The sequence below is a fragment of the Salmo salar genome, chromosome ssa09 (assembly GCF_905237065.1).
Source record: "Salmo salar chromosome ssa09, Ssal_v3.1, whole genome shotgun sequence".
In the NCBI taxonomy this organism is placed as follows: domain Eukaryota; kingdom Metazoa; phylum Chordata; class Actinopteri; order Salmoniformes; family Salmonidae; genus Salmo; species Salmo salar.
Genome location: NC_059450.1, coordinates 147,217,397 through 147,232,405, shown reverse-complemented (window position 1 = coordinate 147,232,405; position 15,009 = coordinate 147,217,397). Strand labels below are relative to the sequence as shown.

Sequence of the window (15,009 nt, the reverse complement as noted above, 5' to 3'; positions counted from 1 at the left end):
AATGAGTTTATTATTGACTCATTCTGATGTCATAGTAAACATACAGCAATACATCACTGGTAGGCTACAGGGAATGATGGTGGATCTACTGGCTCAACACACAAGAGATGAAGGGGGGTGGAGAATGGGAGAGAGAGAGAGACAGACAAAGTGAGACAGGCAGACAGACAGAGAGACAGGCAGGCAGAGAGACAGGCAGGCAGAGAGACAGACAGGCAGAGAGACAGACATGGGTGGATCAGGTGTACAGTCACAGGTGTAGAGTGAGTCAGGTTTCTCTCTTGCCACAAACAGAAGGATCCAGAAAACACACACAGAAAAGAAAAGTGACAGCAGTATTTATGGTTCAGTATAACGTTTATTAGACACTGTTACACAGCAGTCTCTGATGTTACTATCAGACAATAATACTCTGCTTTGAATGGAACTAATGCTGCTCTGTGCCTCACTGGTAATTGTGTCGTCTGACTCGGCTTACACAAATCATAATCATGTCCTCTCATTTGATTAAAAAAAACATGTATTTTTTATATTCACAATGTAATGCAACACTGTACATCATTTACATTTTTCTAAATGTCTCACATGTGACAGGTGTCCAGAACATGGATCCAAACACAGACCCTGGACCTCTGGTGGTCTCCCTTCTGCCTAGCCCCTTCCCCACAGGTCTTCATGGATCTGAACGGACTGGATAGATAGTTGACAGCAATATGATGAAGGAATCACTTCTCCACAGCTAGGTGACATGAATATGAAAGGGATATGGAAGAGATATTGTCTAGGCCTAGAGGCTGAAATGTAACAGGGCTGTGGTGTCATCTCATCCAATTGGCCAAATTGGAAAGTCTCTCTATGTTTGTATGATGACATCATCAGCAGGGTTGTTTGAGCAGTCTCCTGACGAACTTCTTGAGTTCTTTGTCGCTCCTCCTCCACCTCACCAGCCGAGTGAGGACCAGCCTGCCCTCCTGTGTGTCAGCAAGGCCCAGGTACCACACCCCTGCCAGGGACTCCTTCCCCTCCCCCACGTCTGCCTCCTCGAGGGCAGGACAGGTGCAGGTACCCCCCTCCTGCAACCAAAGGGCACTGTAGGCCATGGCCCCCCCGACGCCCTCGGCCTTCTCTGCACCTCCACCCTCCCACCTCAGGATGCGACTCCGGGCCAGAGGGACTACTCTGCGGTCACCCTGCACTACAGAAACACTCCCAATACGCAGTTTAAAGGCTGAGAGAGGAGAAACAGAAATACAGGTCTGTAAACACTTTAAAACATGTAAACACGTTATTGACATCTATATACCTTTGTGTAAAGTGTAACCAATGCCATACACATATCACTCACCATATGGACTCTTGCAGAAGTTGTTCTGGTTGTCTATCTCTCCCTCAGCAGCCAGACTGCATGCATCACAGATCACTGTTCCTGAGGAGACATGCCACCGAGAAGGGTGAGAGCGTGTGTGAAAGAGAGTGGACATTTTTGCAGAGGATCACCTCCCAATGATGATAGGCACAAACCCTTTGATGTCTCCTCGTGTCCCTCTTCCTTCCGCGCACGCTCTGTGTCTCGGGTCGTGGTGGGAATGCAGAGATGGGTCCCGCGCGGGAACCGGGTGCAGTTGAACATGTTGGGCCACGGGAACCCGAACGCGCTCATCACGGGAAGACAACCGTCCCTCACAGCCTCGCACAGCCCACGGCAGGGGCGCACGGCCCCCTCCGGTAAGCATACCGGGGCGAAGAGCGAGCACAAGAACTTCTTGGTATCCCGGTGGCAGAGTTTGGAGACCAACGGTAGCCACGCGGCCGACTGCTGCTGGGCTTCTTTCAACGAGTCGTGCCCCAGTAGGTTGGGAAGCCGCATCTCCCGGTAACCGACGCCGTGGCACAGAGAAAGTGTGCTGGGAATGGGCTTACACACCGAGCGAACCGTGGAGGTACTGAGACTTTGGGACGCAAACTGAACGGAGCTGTCTTTGGTCAAAACCGAGGCGAGGCAAATAGACAACACGCAAAGTGATATTATCAGCTGAGCCATACTGACAACAGGCGTAGAATAAAAAGAAAGCAACACAGTGGTTGTTTAGTAGTCCTGGAAGAGAAGCACGCAGCCTAGTAACTAGTAGTCTGATCTGTAATGAGAGGGCGCCTGGCGTCACCCAGTCATGCAAACTCGTCAAACGGGTTCTTTCATCAAATGCAATGGTTATTGAGGGCTGTAAAGTGGCTCTGTAGACCCGGGGGGCGTCTGAAAGATGACTTTTCTCTTTTATCTTGCGATAGCAGTCTCGCCAGAACCTGCCCACAACGAGCATGTGTTAGCAATGTATTTTTGCCATCTCTTTGTTCTGTATTTCTCTTTCGCCCCGTCTGTTGTATGCAGTTTCCATGCCCCAAATAAAACAATAACAAGTCACCCTTCGAGTCTTAAAGCATGAAATACCCCATGTCACGTGACGGGGGGGTCTGTGTTCCCATGCTGGCTTCACAGTGGCCGGATGTCATTATGTTTGTTGCCCAGTACTTGGCTGCTTAAAAACTGATGTCATGTGACAGGCTTCGTTTGTAGTAGTCGCTGACAGAAGCGGTAAGAGAGAAAGTGGACCGGGACTGTTTCTCGTATTAAATAGTTTCCCGGGTGGAGTAGTTGGAAATTGCGTTCGTGTACCTAGCAGACCGCCGAACGTCCAGCGGACGCCATGGGTTGCTGTTATAGCCGTGAAAACGAGAACACCGAGCAGGTAACTAACTATTAGTTGGTTATCTAGGTTGCAAAATACTCTTTGACAATCAAAATCATGTTATTTAACGTTACTTTCTTTGGGTGTCATCAGGACATTGCGAGACAGTTTGTTGTATTGAATTCACTAGCCAAAAGTGAAAAGATGGTGCATCATTCCGCGTTAAAAGGAAACCATTTCTAAGTTAGCCAACTACGACCCAACAGACAGACAGACAGACTAGATAGCTTAGCTAGCCAGTCCTTTAAGAGAACTGTTAACGTTAGCTGTGTAAGAAAGATTGGGCCAAGGGAATGTAGTAACCTGATTGGCAAGTTGGCCAACACACCTAACATTAGCAAGGTAAGTGAAGTTTCAAAATAGTGACAACCATTGCTGACAATTATAGGCAGTATCTAGTTTGCTAACTAACTTAACCAGTTAATCTGTAAGTCAGTAGCTAGCTACTTGCAGGGCAGACAAAAAAATGAGTTTAAATTCTCACCTGTCATGATGATGATGATGATGATGATCATCAATCAGGTCCGGTAAAACGTGACCACTTCTGTTAATTGGGCCTCAACGGTTCACATTCGGTAACGCCGTTGAACTTGCCAGCAAGTTAACTTCTCCCAGATGCATGTCATATGATCTCAGATTTCCAGTTGTGACATGGGCCAAAATGGAATTTGGTGATGGGGAAATTAAGTTTTTTCTTTAATGTTTTATTCACTTTTGGAAAATGTTAGGTGGGGGATAAGGTATTACCATTTGTACACATATAGCCTGCCACTGCTTGCTAACCCTGTTATAACACAGGATAATACTGTTGAAATATACATATCAGGCTTAGGTAACTCTTGTGTTTGGGTTCATTCTTGTCTGCCTGTCACAGCAGCAGATCCCTATTGACTTAGTGATCAGGGATGAGTAGTCGCAGTATAGGGTTTGTAGGGTGCCTTTTTGTTTTATACTTTAGTTCAGAGGTCATATCATGCTCATTTTAACAATAAGCAAGGTCAATCTGGGTACCTTAACCTCCCAGGGCAAGTCCCACCTAGTCAACAGCTAGTGGAATCGCGTGGCGCGAAATACAAATACCTCATAAATGCTATAACTTAAATTTCTCAAACATATGACTATTTTACACCATTTTAAAGACAAGACTCTCGTTAATCTAACCACATTGTCCGATTTCAAAAAGGCTTTACAGCGAAAGCAAAACATTAGATTATGTCAGGAGAGTACCCTGCCAAAAATAATCACACAGCCATTTTCAAAGCAAGCATATATGTCACAAAAACCAAAACCACAGCTAAATGCAGCACTAACCTTTGATGATCTTCATCAGATGACACTCCTAGGACATTATGTTATACAATACATGCATGTTTTGATCAATCAAGTTCATATTTATATCAAAAACCAGCTTTTTACATTAGCATGTGATGTTCAGAACTAGCATACCCACCGCAAACTTCCGGTGAATTTACTAAATTACTCACGATTAACGTTCACAGAATACATAACAATTATTTTAAGAATTATAGATACAGAACTCCTTTATGCAATCGCGGTGTCAGATTTTGCAATATTCTGAGTAGATAGCCCGGCCATCACGGCTAGCTAATTTGACACCCACCAAGTTTGGCCCTCACCAAACTCAGATTTACTATAAGAAAAATTGGATTACCTTTGCTGTTCTTCGTCAGAATGCACTCCCAGGACTTCTACTTCAACAACAAATGTTGTTTTGGTTCCAAATAATCCATAGTTGTATTGAAATAGCTCCGTTTTGTTCGTACGTTCAGGTCAGAATCCGAAGGGTGACGCGCGAGCGCATTTCGTGACAAAAAATGTCAAAATATTCCATTACCGTACTTCGAAGCATGTCAAACGCTGTTTAAAATACATTTTTATGCGATTTTTCTCGTAAAATAGCGATAATATTCCAACCGGGCGACGTTGTATTCATTCAAAGAGAGAAAGAAAAACATGGAGAATTCACATGAACGCGCATCTCCAGCGTCATTGTTCCCTGCCTGACCACTCAAAAAATCTCGTGCTGTTTTTCGCCCAGAGACTGCAGACACCCCATTCCACATTCTGGCGCCTTCTGAGAGCCAATGGAAGCCTTAGAAAATGTCACGTTACAGCAGAGATGCTGTATTTTCGATAGAGATGCCACAGAAGAACAAATTGTCAGACAGGGCACTTCCTGTATGGAATCTTCTCAGGTTTTGGCCTGCCATATGAGTTCTGTTATACTCACAGACACCATTCAAACAGTTTTAGAAACTTTAGTGTTTTCTATCCAAATCTACTAATTATATGCATTCTCGTTTCTGGGCAAGAGTAGTAACCAGTTTAAATCGGGTACGTTTTTTATCCAGCCGTGCAAATACTGCCCCCTAGCCCCAACAGGTTCAGCCAGTGATGGAGGATGTTGTGATTGTGACGCGTATGTTGTGCCTCAGGACCCTGACGTGTATAAGCCGCTGATCCCCCACCCGAACCCCGACAGCAAGCCCCTCAACAGTACAGAATGGAGCTCCGCCAGTGTACCCTCAGCCCGCACAGACGAACAGGCCTTACTCACATCCATCCTTTTCAAGACAGCCCTGTAAGACACACAAACGTTCTTTCTCCTCCCTCATCGTGGATTTAACCATTTGGGATTTAATTCTGCTGACTACCTGCGTCTCTGTTTCTTAGGAACATCATTGATGTCTCGGCTGCGGACTCTCAAGGCATGGAGCAGCATGAGTACATGGACAAAGCTCGGCAATACAGGTTGGTGTGTGGAGGTAGTTGCTTAATGTGTCTGTGTTTTGGAGTGGGTTTTGACCGGCCATGTGTTTCAGTACTAACCTGTCTTTATTGTGTGTTTCAGTACAAAACTGGCATTGTTGAGTAACAGTCTGTCTCAGAAGAAGCCCCTCCCTCTTCCTTCCCTCACCAGCCAGCCGCACCAAGTGCTCGCTAGTGATCTGGTGCCATACTCTGATGTACAACAGGTGAACGCACGCACACATGCTCGCACACCAGGGGTGTAACGGTTCACCAAACCCACGTTTTGGTACGTATTGCGGTTTTGAAGTCACTGTTCGGTTTCGGTAAAGCAGGAAAATGAAATGCCAACAGTTCCTCTAGTTAATTTTTGTTTATGTAAGAACATGTTGGTATTCCTGATTCCATATGATCATGAGTCGTTTAATGCGTGATGAGCATAATCAGGAATAACAGCACTTTGTATTTTCTTAAATGAAAACACCTGATTACGCAACAGCTCTTAAAATAAAGTGCAATATGTGTGTGAAATCAATATATAAACATGGCTCAGACATTGTAGACCTATGCTATAATGTTTTCTTACAAAGAGAAAAAGATGCACATGTGTGCGACTCTCATAGGGGACGTGTCTGTAGCACGGTACTTAATTTCCCGCTCCGGGGTAAGGTGATGGGCTGTTAAGTAGCTCTCTGTAGCCCTGGACGTCCATCCGTAGTAAGCACAATACAGGACAGATCGCATTCTACTACACCGGCTCTGACACTCGTTGGATGTGGCAGGGCTTGCAAACTATCACAGAATACAAAGGGATACCCAGCCACGAGCTGCCCAGTGACGCGACCCTACCAGACAAGCTGCATACCTTCTATGCTCGCTTCGAGGCAAGCAACACTGAACCATGCATGCGAGCACCAGCTGTTCCGGATGACTGTGGGATCTTGCTCTCTGTTGCCGACGTGAGCAAGACCTTTAAACAGGTTAACATTCACAAGACCACGGGGCCAGACGGATTACCAGGACGCGTACTCTGAGCGTGCACTGACCAGCTGGCAAGTGACTTCACTGACATTTTCAACCTCTCCCTGACCCAGTCTGTAATACCTACATGTTTCAAGCAGACACCATAGTCCCTGTGCCCAAGAACACTAAGATAACCTGTCTAATTGACTACTGCCCCGTAGCACTCACATCTGTAGCCATGAAGTGCTTTGAAAGGCTGGTCATGACTCACATCAACACCATCATCACAGAAACTCTGGACCCACTCCAATTCACATACTGCCCCAACAGATCCACAGATGACCCTATCTCTATTGCACGCCACACTGCCCTCTACCATCTGGAAAGGAGGACCACTTATATGAGAATGCTGTTCATTGACTACAGCTCAGCGTTCAACACCATTGTGTCCTCCAAGCTCATCACTAAGCTCAGGACCCTGGGACTAAACACCTCCCTTTCTGACGGGCCGCCCCCCCGGGTGGTGAGGATAAGCTGACCCTCACCACGGGGGCTCCTCAGGGTTGTGTGCGTAGAACCCTCCTGTACTGACTGTTCACCCATGACTGCGTGGCCGTGCATGACTCCGACACCATCATTAGTTTGCTGATGACAGCCTATAGGGAGGAGGTCAGAGACATGGCAGTGTGGTGCCAGGACGATAACCTCTCCCTCGGTGTCAGAAACACTAAGGAGCTGATTGTGGAGGGCTGAGTACGCGCCCATTCACATTGACGGGCTGTAGTGGAGCAGGTCGAGTGCTTCAAGTTCTGCAGTATCCACGTCACTAAAGAATTAACATGGTCCACACACACCAACAGTTGTGAAGAAGCACAACAATGCCTATTCCCCCTCAGGAGACTGAAAAGATTTGGCATGGGCCCTCAGATCCTCAAAGTTCTACAGCTGCACCAATGAGAGAATCTTGACTGGCTGCATTACTGCTTGTTATGGCAACTGCTTGGCATCCGACCAGAAGGCGCTGCAAATGGTAGTGCGTACGATCCAGTACATCACTGGGGCCAAGTTCCCTACCATCCAGGACCTCTATACTAGGCGGTCAGAGGAAGGCCCGAAAAATTGTCAAAGATCCCAGCCATCCAAGTCATAGACTTCACTCTGCTACTGCACAGCAAGCTGTACCGGAGCGCCAAGTCTGGGACCAAAAGGCTCCTGAACAGCTTCTACCCCCAAGCCATAAGACTGTTGAACAGTTAATGAAATGGCTGCTGAACAGTTAATGAAATGGCTGCCCGGAGTGTTTGCATTGACCCTTTCTTGTACTGGCTGACCAACTCTATGCAGACTCACTGGGCTCTACTGACACTGAATCTCCAACACACACACATACTACGTACTCTCTCATGCACAAAACACACACGCATGCATATTGACACCACTCACACTCTACACATATGCTGCTGCTACTCTTATCTATCCTGATTGCCTAGTCACTTTAACCCCTAACTGTACATATAACCTCAACTACCTCGTACCCCTGCACATCGACTTGGTACTGGTACTCCATGTATATAGCCTTGTTATTGGTATTTGTGTTACTATTTTCTATTTTTATTAGTAAATCTTACTACGTTTTAACTGCATTGTTAGGATAGGGCTCGTAAGTAAGCATTTCACGGTAAAGTCTACACGTTGTATTCGGCGCATGTGACATAACATTTGATTTGCCAATTCATTGACAACTTCGGCTTTCGCCTTGCTTATGTAGAGCGGTTACTACCTGTTTGCTGAAATGGGTGCATGAGGGCCAAGTTAGTTAACGTGGCTCGAGCACTTTCACGAGGTGCTGAAACCCCCTATTCCTCTCAACCACTGAGAATGGGCGCATATCCACGGCTATAAACATACCTATCGCTCTTGTCATTTCTTTGGCTCGGTCAGAATCCGCTGCTTGAATGCTGAGGGGAGATAACGTTTTTATTTTTTTTTAAATGCGTCTCGCTCCAGTGGTAATACTGGGGTGATGTCCGTATAAATGTGTCAACATGTTGGAGGTGTTGGCAGCTGCAGAGGCTATTCTCGTTGAGCAGTGGAGACATACTCTCTATGTCTATCACCGTTTGTAATCTACTGGGAAACCAAAATGTTCCCAAACTGAATATTTAAACGATGATGGAGAATCCTCCTGGTTTATCCACCACTCACCATTGTACAGAACTAGTTCCTGGCTGTGCCTCACAAAAGGACATTTTAAAATGAGCCAATCAATATTTGAATTTTGATTTACAAGGTGCGCATAGGCTCTAGTTGTTGTAACAGAATAGCCTGAAGACATTCATGAGGCTGTATGCAGCGTTGGCCTAGTTTATATTCCAAGTGTTTTATTATATGTTTTCATTCGGGTTCACAGTGAGGACCAAACTGAGGTCCCTGAACGGTTCAGTACCAATACGTGTATTGTTACACCCCTAAAACACACAGTGTCATTCTCAGACATGCATCAGGTCATTTTCTATAACAGTCCTGTGCTTTCCCTATCCGTAAACCTGTTCGTGTATGGTAGCTCTGGAGCTAAAAGAACAACCAACACATTATGTAGCTGATTGATGCATGTTAACCTATTTTCTTCTGATTGATTTACAGGTGTCCAAGATAGCTGCCTATGCTTACAGTGCAATCTCTCAGATCAAGGTGGATGCTAAAGAAGAACTAGTGGTCCAATTTGCCATCCCCTGATCTGCCCTCTACCCTCCATAATACCCCCCTGTTCTGTCTCCCATGCCCGACCCTGCATCCAAGTGTCCCAGTCCTTGTGCTACCCAGCTATGTGACTAGCAACCTGCTGCTACAGCTGAGGATTATAAGCAGATCTCCCCTGCTGAGAGGCTTGACCTACCTCCCCGCCTGACCTACCTCCCCGCCTGACCTACCTCCCCGCCTGACCTACCTCCCCGCCTGACCTACCTCCCCGCCAGACCTACCTCCCCGCCAGACCTACCTCCCCGCCAGACCTTTCAAAGCCATCATTCATCCTTCCTTCACGAGGGGTGTCAAGGAATTTTAACTCATCGCAGTATAACGATAATGGCTGTCTTTTTGTTTTTGTTATTTTAAAGTTTCTTGTTTTGAAGAGTGACTGAGTCTAATGACTAAACGGTTAGCTAGCTGCGTGGCATGGCTAGACTGTTCTGGCTCTGCTAGCCTTGTCTGATATGCAGCTACGGTAATGTACTAACTAACCACAGCTAGGACAAGAGGGTGATGCTGCTGTTCTGACACTGTGAACCCGTCACCCAGAACACACATCCACCCCTCATGTCATCAATACAAATATCTAGAAAGAGCCATCACTATAGTTTTCCATATCTTTGTTGGAATCCTTAGATTGACCTAATGAGGTAAGACAGAACTGGGTTGGGTAGGTTTAAAAACAACAGGGACTTAGATTCTATAGTTGAACGAATGGTCAAATCTGACATGACCCGAATGAGTCTTACTTTGAGATCTGCTCATGCTGGTAGAGTGCCGGGGCGAATGGGAGGTGGGGGACAGGTGTGGGAATCCACATTGTTTTCTCTGCCTCTGATTTCTAGCAGAAACATGCTTCCTCCTAGCACTTCAATCATTTAACTGGCAGTCCTTGGATTCATATCTTTTAGATTTCACAGAAACAATAGATGGGGCAGGGCTTAGTGAGGGCGGGGTCTAGGTGGATGGGTAGTGTTCAGGGGCTTGTAATGTAAATGAATCAGTTAAGTGTTTATGCCTTCTATGTACAGATTTGTGACTCTGTCAGAAGCAAGAAGTGGATTCTATGCACCTCTCCGTTGTAGAGCGTCTGTTGGTCAGGATTGGTTAAAGCTCCAATGGGTCGGTTTTAGGAGCCAATCAAAACTAAGGATACAGAAACCCCGTTTTTATGACAAGAACCCCTATTAACATCCAAGTTTGTTTGATTTTTAAACAAAACAGATTGTAATGAGCTACTTAAATTAACCTAGAGAAGAACATCTATCATGGCAGTTTGGGATAAACAACCATAACCTTGGTATCCTCAATTAAAACGATCAGAGGTGTTAGTGATTTGTTTATGTGTTGGTGCTTCTGGGGTCATTAAAGGGATGATCTGGAAGGCTGTGTCCTTTAATTGATTTGACTTAATAAAGGGTTTACATGTGTTCCATATATATACTGTATGTTACAGAAGGTCAAGTTGGGAAATGTACACATTCCACGTAACAGGAAAGGAGCCAGCATATATTACAAGACCTTTCATTTGGGGTTTTTGCAGTGTGCTGAGAACGTTACGTTTGTTTTCGTTATTTCAATGTGTAATATTACTGGGATTACATTGTTAATTTTTTAGGCTAGTACCAAGACGTTTAAGATATTCTGTTACATTTCCCCCCCACCCCCATTTAATTATGTAATGCATTAAAGATGTTCAACAATGACTGGTGTTCTGTAGGACTGTACAGAAATAGTTGTGTGGGGTAACATTGAAACAAACCTAAAGAACAATGAATCACATTTCATTGAGTGTGCGTAGCATAACTAATGGATATCATTAAAAACACTTTCTCAGAAGATATTATTTACCATGATAGGGATTCTCTGGTATATCTCATACCTATTGATTCACATGTGGTAAAGTGTAAATTCTCACATCCAGATTTCAACACAAAATAACACCTATACTGAACAAATATAAACGCAACATGTAAAGTTTTGGTCCCATGTTTCATAAGCTGAAATAAATCAAAAATCCCAGAAATGTTCTATATGCACAAAAAGCTCTCAAACTTTGTGCACAAATTTGTTTACATCCCTGTTAGTGAGCATTGCTCCATTGTCAAGATAATCCATCCACTTGACAGGTGTGGCATATCAATAAGCTGATTAAACAGCATGATCATTACACAGGTGCACCTTGTTCTGGGGACAATAAAAGGCCACTCTAAAATGTGCAGTTTTGTCACACGACACAATGCCACAGATGTTTTGAGGGAGCGTACAATTGGCATGCTGCAGGAGCGTCCACTAGGGCAATTGCCAGATATTTCATTGTTCACTTCTCTACCATAAGCCGCATTGTCGTTTTGGAGAATTTGGCAGTACGTCCAACTCGCCTCACAACCGCATACCACATGTAACCACGCCAACCCAGGACCACCACATCCGGCTACTTCACCTGTGGGATCGTATGAAACCAGCCACTCGGAGAGCTGATGAAAATGTGGGTTTGCACAAACTGTCAGAAATCATCTCAGGGAAGTTAATCTGCGTGCTCGTAGTCCTCACCAGGGTCGTGACCTGACTGCAGTTCGGGGTCGTAACGGACTTCAGTGGGCAAATGGTCACCTTCGACAGCCACTGGCACGCTGGAGAAGCGTGTTCTTCACGGATGAACCCTGGCTTCAACTGTGCCGGGCAGATGGCAGACAGCGTGTATAGCATTGTGTGGATGAGCGGTTTGCTGATGCCAACGTTGTGAACAGAGTGCCCCATGGTGGCGGTGTGGTTATGGTATATGCAGGTATAAGCTACGGACAATGAACACAATAGCATTTTATTGATGGTGATTTGAATGCACAGAGATACAGTGACGAGATCCTGAGGCACATTGTCGTGCCATTCATGCGTGTTCCAGTTCCCGCCAATATCCAGAAACATTCCACAGGCCACAATCAACAGCCTGATCAGCTCTATGTGAAGGAGATGTGTCCCGCTACATGAAGCAAAGGGTGGTCACACCAGATACTGACTGGTTTTGTGATTCACGCCCCTACCTTTTTTTGTAAGGTATCTGTATTTCCAGTCATGTGAAATCCATAGATTTAGGGCCTAATGAATTATTGAAATTGACTGATTTCCTTATATGAACTGTAACTAAGTAAAATCTTTTAAATTGTTGCATGTTGTGTTATATTTTTGTTCAGTGTACAAAGGTGCATATTGGACAGTTTGATTGAGAGGACTCTATACCTTTAGCCTGGGTGGCCACTGTTCCAGTTCAATAATTATATAGGTCAAGGTCACAAAAAGGTCAGGAATATCCTAATTAAGCAGAAATCACATCTACTGTAGATGTACTATTCCTTCCCCCCCAACTCTAAGACAGACACCAGACAGAGTTTCTGATGAGTAGATTCATATTGTACTTTTACATGACGCTTCAGTCATAAGGCCTCCTGATGTAAGCCTGTTGTTCTGGAACCCTTTGGTTGGTTGGCATGACGATTGTGTCCCCCCTCCCTCCGTTTCTGTGGTGACAGGTCAGTCGTCCTGGTTCTTCCTGGTGTTTTTTCCACGGTTTCCGGGGCGATGCCAGACCTGGGCCATGATTCGCTCCTGCCGTGTTACAGCACTGAAGTCCAACTTCTTCAAGTGAGGCAGAGCAGCAATCACATACCCCCTACACACACACAGAGGGGTTCTTATAACTGGGTGTTTGTCCAGGTACACAAACTTCACTTGTTTTTTGTTTTTTTACCATAAGGCTCCAGGGCTGAACACATACATACACTGTAAACTAGTAGTCATTTAGGACTGAACAGAGAGGGAGAATGCTCAAAACTCAGTAGGAGTTTGCCGTGTTGCTATGCAGACAGGCAGAAAGCTGGTGTGTAACAGGATATCCCTTCTCATTTGAAGCACCAGTCAGAATGCTATGCAGCTGCAACTCTAACCCAGCACCTATTACACACATGGCTCAGAGCCACATAGCCCTCTGCCAACAGACAGCATTCAGACAGCACACTAAGAGTATGAGTGGAATAAACAACCCCTGTAACCCATCCCACCCCCCCATCTGGGGCTAAGGGGAGGCGCATTGGTGCCGGCCTGTGTTTGCGTATGTGTGTGTGGATGAGTTGACCGTGTGCATGTGTAGATTTGGGTTTGGCAGCTGTCCTCACCTTTCTCATTTAATCCCTGTGGTGCTAAGTGTGTGTGTACCTGTTGCTCCCCTCATTCTCCATGGTGTTGCCGTGCAGGGTGAGTGTATGTAGGAAGGGCAGGGCGCCCAGTTTATCCACCTCTGAAAGGTTACAGATGCTGTTACCATGGAGATACAACACCCGCAGTTCCTTCAGCTCCACCAGGACCTGGGACACAAAGTTCACACACACACACACACACACACACACACACACACACACACACACACACACACACACAGGGTTTAGAGTGATCACTACTAGAGCCCTTCATTTTACCCCCCTGCCAGGCTGTGGCTGTTCAGGGAGACAGTAGACTTGTCTCAAATTACACATTATCCCCTATATAGTGCACTACTTTTGACCAGAGCCACTGTATGTACGTGACTATGTGGACTCAACTCACTGGGTCTATGTGTGAGATGTCGTTGAAGGACAGGTCGACCCAGGCGAGCTGTGAGGGCTCTGAGAGGAAGGCTGAGACCGTATTATTGAAGCCACTCAAGTCTGTGATGATGTTGTTGTTGAGACGCAGCGAGCGGCTGCAGAACTTCTTCTCTGCATTTCGCTTCAGTGGGCGCAAGCCCTGATTTGGCTCCTCCGTCAGAGCGTCTGAGAGAGAAAGAGAGAGAAGTTGTGTGAGAGGACTTAGAGGTGGCATTGAGAATCGGAAAGGAAGCCAGGACTGTATTGAGACACAGCCATAAGAGGGTAGAGAGCAGTGGAGGCTGCTGAGGGGTGGATGGCTCATAATAATAGCTGGAATGGAGTCAATGGAAGGGTATCAAACAAATCAGACGTGGTTTACATGGTTTCCATGTGGTTGATACCATTCCATTGACTCCATTCCAGCCATTAATATGAGCCGTCCTCCCCTCAGCAGCCTCCACTGGTAAAGAGTGTTGAGGAAGAAGTACAACGCTCTGAATTGCATCTCAATAATGGAATCCTTTCCTTCATCCGCATTAATAGTCATGTGAAAGAACCTGCTGGTTTACCTGTCATTGAGCTGAGGCATTTGAATGATAAATCCACAGGAGCGCCATACATTTTACAGCCTTTTGGCTAACCTGTATGATGATAAATATAATATTTAAATGAATCCAGCTAATTGAAAAGAGGATTCCTGTATCATCTTTGCACTTGGCCTAGCTATTTTGTCCATGCTAACGTTAACGTTCCTGCTAAGTTAGCTACAACTCAAACAACGTCTATTCACTTGACTTTATCTCTGTTCAAGGCATACAAAACACAAATGACATAGCTACATTTCTTCATAAAGAACTAGATTTCTGCCTACAATGAATTAAACATAATTGAGCTATTTTACCCCTAAAAACCCCCACACACAGCTCGCTAGCTATCATGTGCTAGACACTTGTTTGTATTTTCATCACAACGAGCGAGAACTACACTACAACAGTCGGTTTCCAAGGAGACGAGTCTTCAGAATGTGGGAATTGTAGTTTAAATATTTCATTAAACGTTTTGATATTATTTATTAAATTGTACATTGTTGCAGAAAACCCATTGAATAATGTTCAGAAATGTTCCCTTACAATAGAATACTGTATACGTTTGAATAATTACTATTA

At 45.3% G+C, this 15,009-nt stretch overlaps 3 protein-coding genes across 5 annotated transcripts; 1 reads left to right on the top strand and 2 right to left on the bottom strand.

The window, feature by feature from the left end:
* Positions 1 to 338: 338 nt before the first annotated feature.
* Positions 339 to 2,513, bottom strand: sfrp2l (secreted frizzled-related protein 2 like). The gene is made up of 3 exons (XM_014215280.2): positions 1,522 to 2,513; positions 1,346 to 1,426; positions 339 to 1,228 (listed from the first exon to the last, which is right to left on the bottom strand). The coding sequence occupies exons 1-3, from the start codon at positions 2,039 to 2,041 to the stop codon at positions 876 to 878; spliced, it is 954 nt and encodes a 317-aa protein (XP_014070755.1). The 5' UTR covers positions 2,042 to 2,513; the 3' UTR covers positions 339 to 875.
* On the top strand, positions 2,502 to 10,930 carry LOC106613227 (ragulator complex protein LAMTOR1). Of its 2 annotated transcripts, none has more exons than XM_014215281.2 (5): positions 2,502 to 2,744; positions 5,201 to 5,346; positions 5,439 to 5,516; positions 5,617 to 5,740; positions 9,120 to 10,930. In XM_014215281.2, the coding sequence occupies exons 1-5, from the start codon at positions 2,703 to 2,705 to the stop codon at positions 9,210 to 9,212; spliced, it is 483 nt and encodes a 160-aa protein (XP_014070756.1). In that variant the 5' UTR covers positions 2,502 to 2,702; the 3' UTR covers positions 9,213 to 10,930. The 2 variants fall into 2 exon arrangements, with proteins under 2 accessions (XP_014070756.1, XP_014070757.1); XM_014215282.2 differs by having other exon boundaries at positions 5,617 to 5,802.
* lrrc51 (leucine rich repeat containing 51) lies at positions 10,604 to 14,834 on the bottom strand. 2 transcript variants are annotated; one of them, XM_014215285.2, is made up of 5 exons: positions 14,745 to 14,834; positions 14,413 to 14,484; positions 13,821 to 14,026; positions 13,434 to 13,582; positions 10,604 to 12,891 (listed from the first exon to the last, which is right to left on the bottom strand). In XM_014215285.2, exons 2-5 carry the CDS (start codon positions 14,462 to 14,464, stop codon positions 12,753 to 12,755), a joined length of 546 nt encoding a protein of 181 aa, XP_014070760.1. In that variant the 5' UTR covers positions 14,465 to 14,484; positions 14,745 to 14,834; the 3' UTR covers positions 10,604 to 12,752. The 2 variants fall into 2 exon arrangements, with proteins under 2 accessions (XP_014070760.1, XP_045580751.1); XM_045724795.1 differs by having other exon boundaries at positions 14,413 to 14,818.
* Between the last annotated feature and the right edge of the window lie 175 nt (positions 14,835 to 15,009).

Excerpts from the sequence above, each read along its gene's own strand:
- sfrp2l (XM_014215280.2), bottom strand. The coding sequence starts at position 2,041 with ATGGCTCAGCTGATAATATCACTTTGCGTGTTGTCTATTTGCCTCGCC. Across the intron at positions 1,427-1,521 it reads ACACGAGGAGACATCAAAGG|GAACAGTGATCTGTGATGCA; the intron begins GTTTGTGCCTAT and ends ATGTCTCCTCAG. Across the intron at positions 1,229-1,345 it reads CTTCTGCAAGAGTCCATATG|CCTTTAAACTGCGTATTGGG; the intron begins GTGAGTGATATG and ends CTCCTCTCTCAG.
- LOC106613227 (XM_014215281.2), top strand. The coding sequence starts at position 2,703 with ATGGGTTGCTGTTATAGCCGTGAAAACGAGAACACCGAGCAG. Across the intron at positions 2,745-5,200 it reads AAAACGAGAACACCGAGCAG|GACCCTGACGTGTATAAGCC; the intron begins GTAACTAACTAT and ends GTTGTGCCTCAG. Across the intron at positions 5,517-5,616 it reads GACAAAGCTCGGCAATACAG|TACAAAACTGGCATTGTTGA; the intron begins GTTGGTGTGTGG and ends TGTGTGTTTCAG.
- lrrc51 (XM_014215285.2), bottom strand. The coding sequence starts at position 14,464 with ATGTATGGCGCTCCTGTGGATTTATCATTCAAATGCCTCAGCTCAATG. Across the intron at positions 13,583-13,820 it reads ACATCTCACACATAGACCCA|GTCCTGGTGGAGCTGAAGGA; the intron begins GTGAGTTGAGTC and ends TTTGTGTCCCAG. Across the intron at positions 12,892-13,433 it reads GAGAATGAGGGGAGCAACAG|GGGGTATGTGATTGCTGCTC; the intron begins GTACACACACAC and ends GTGTGTGTGTAG.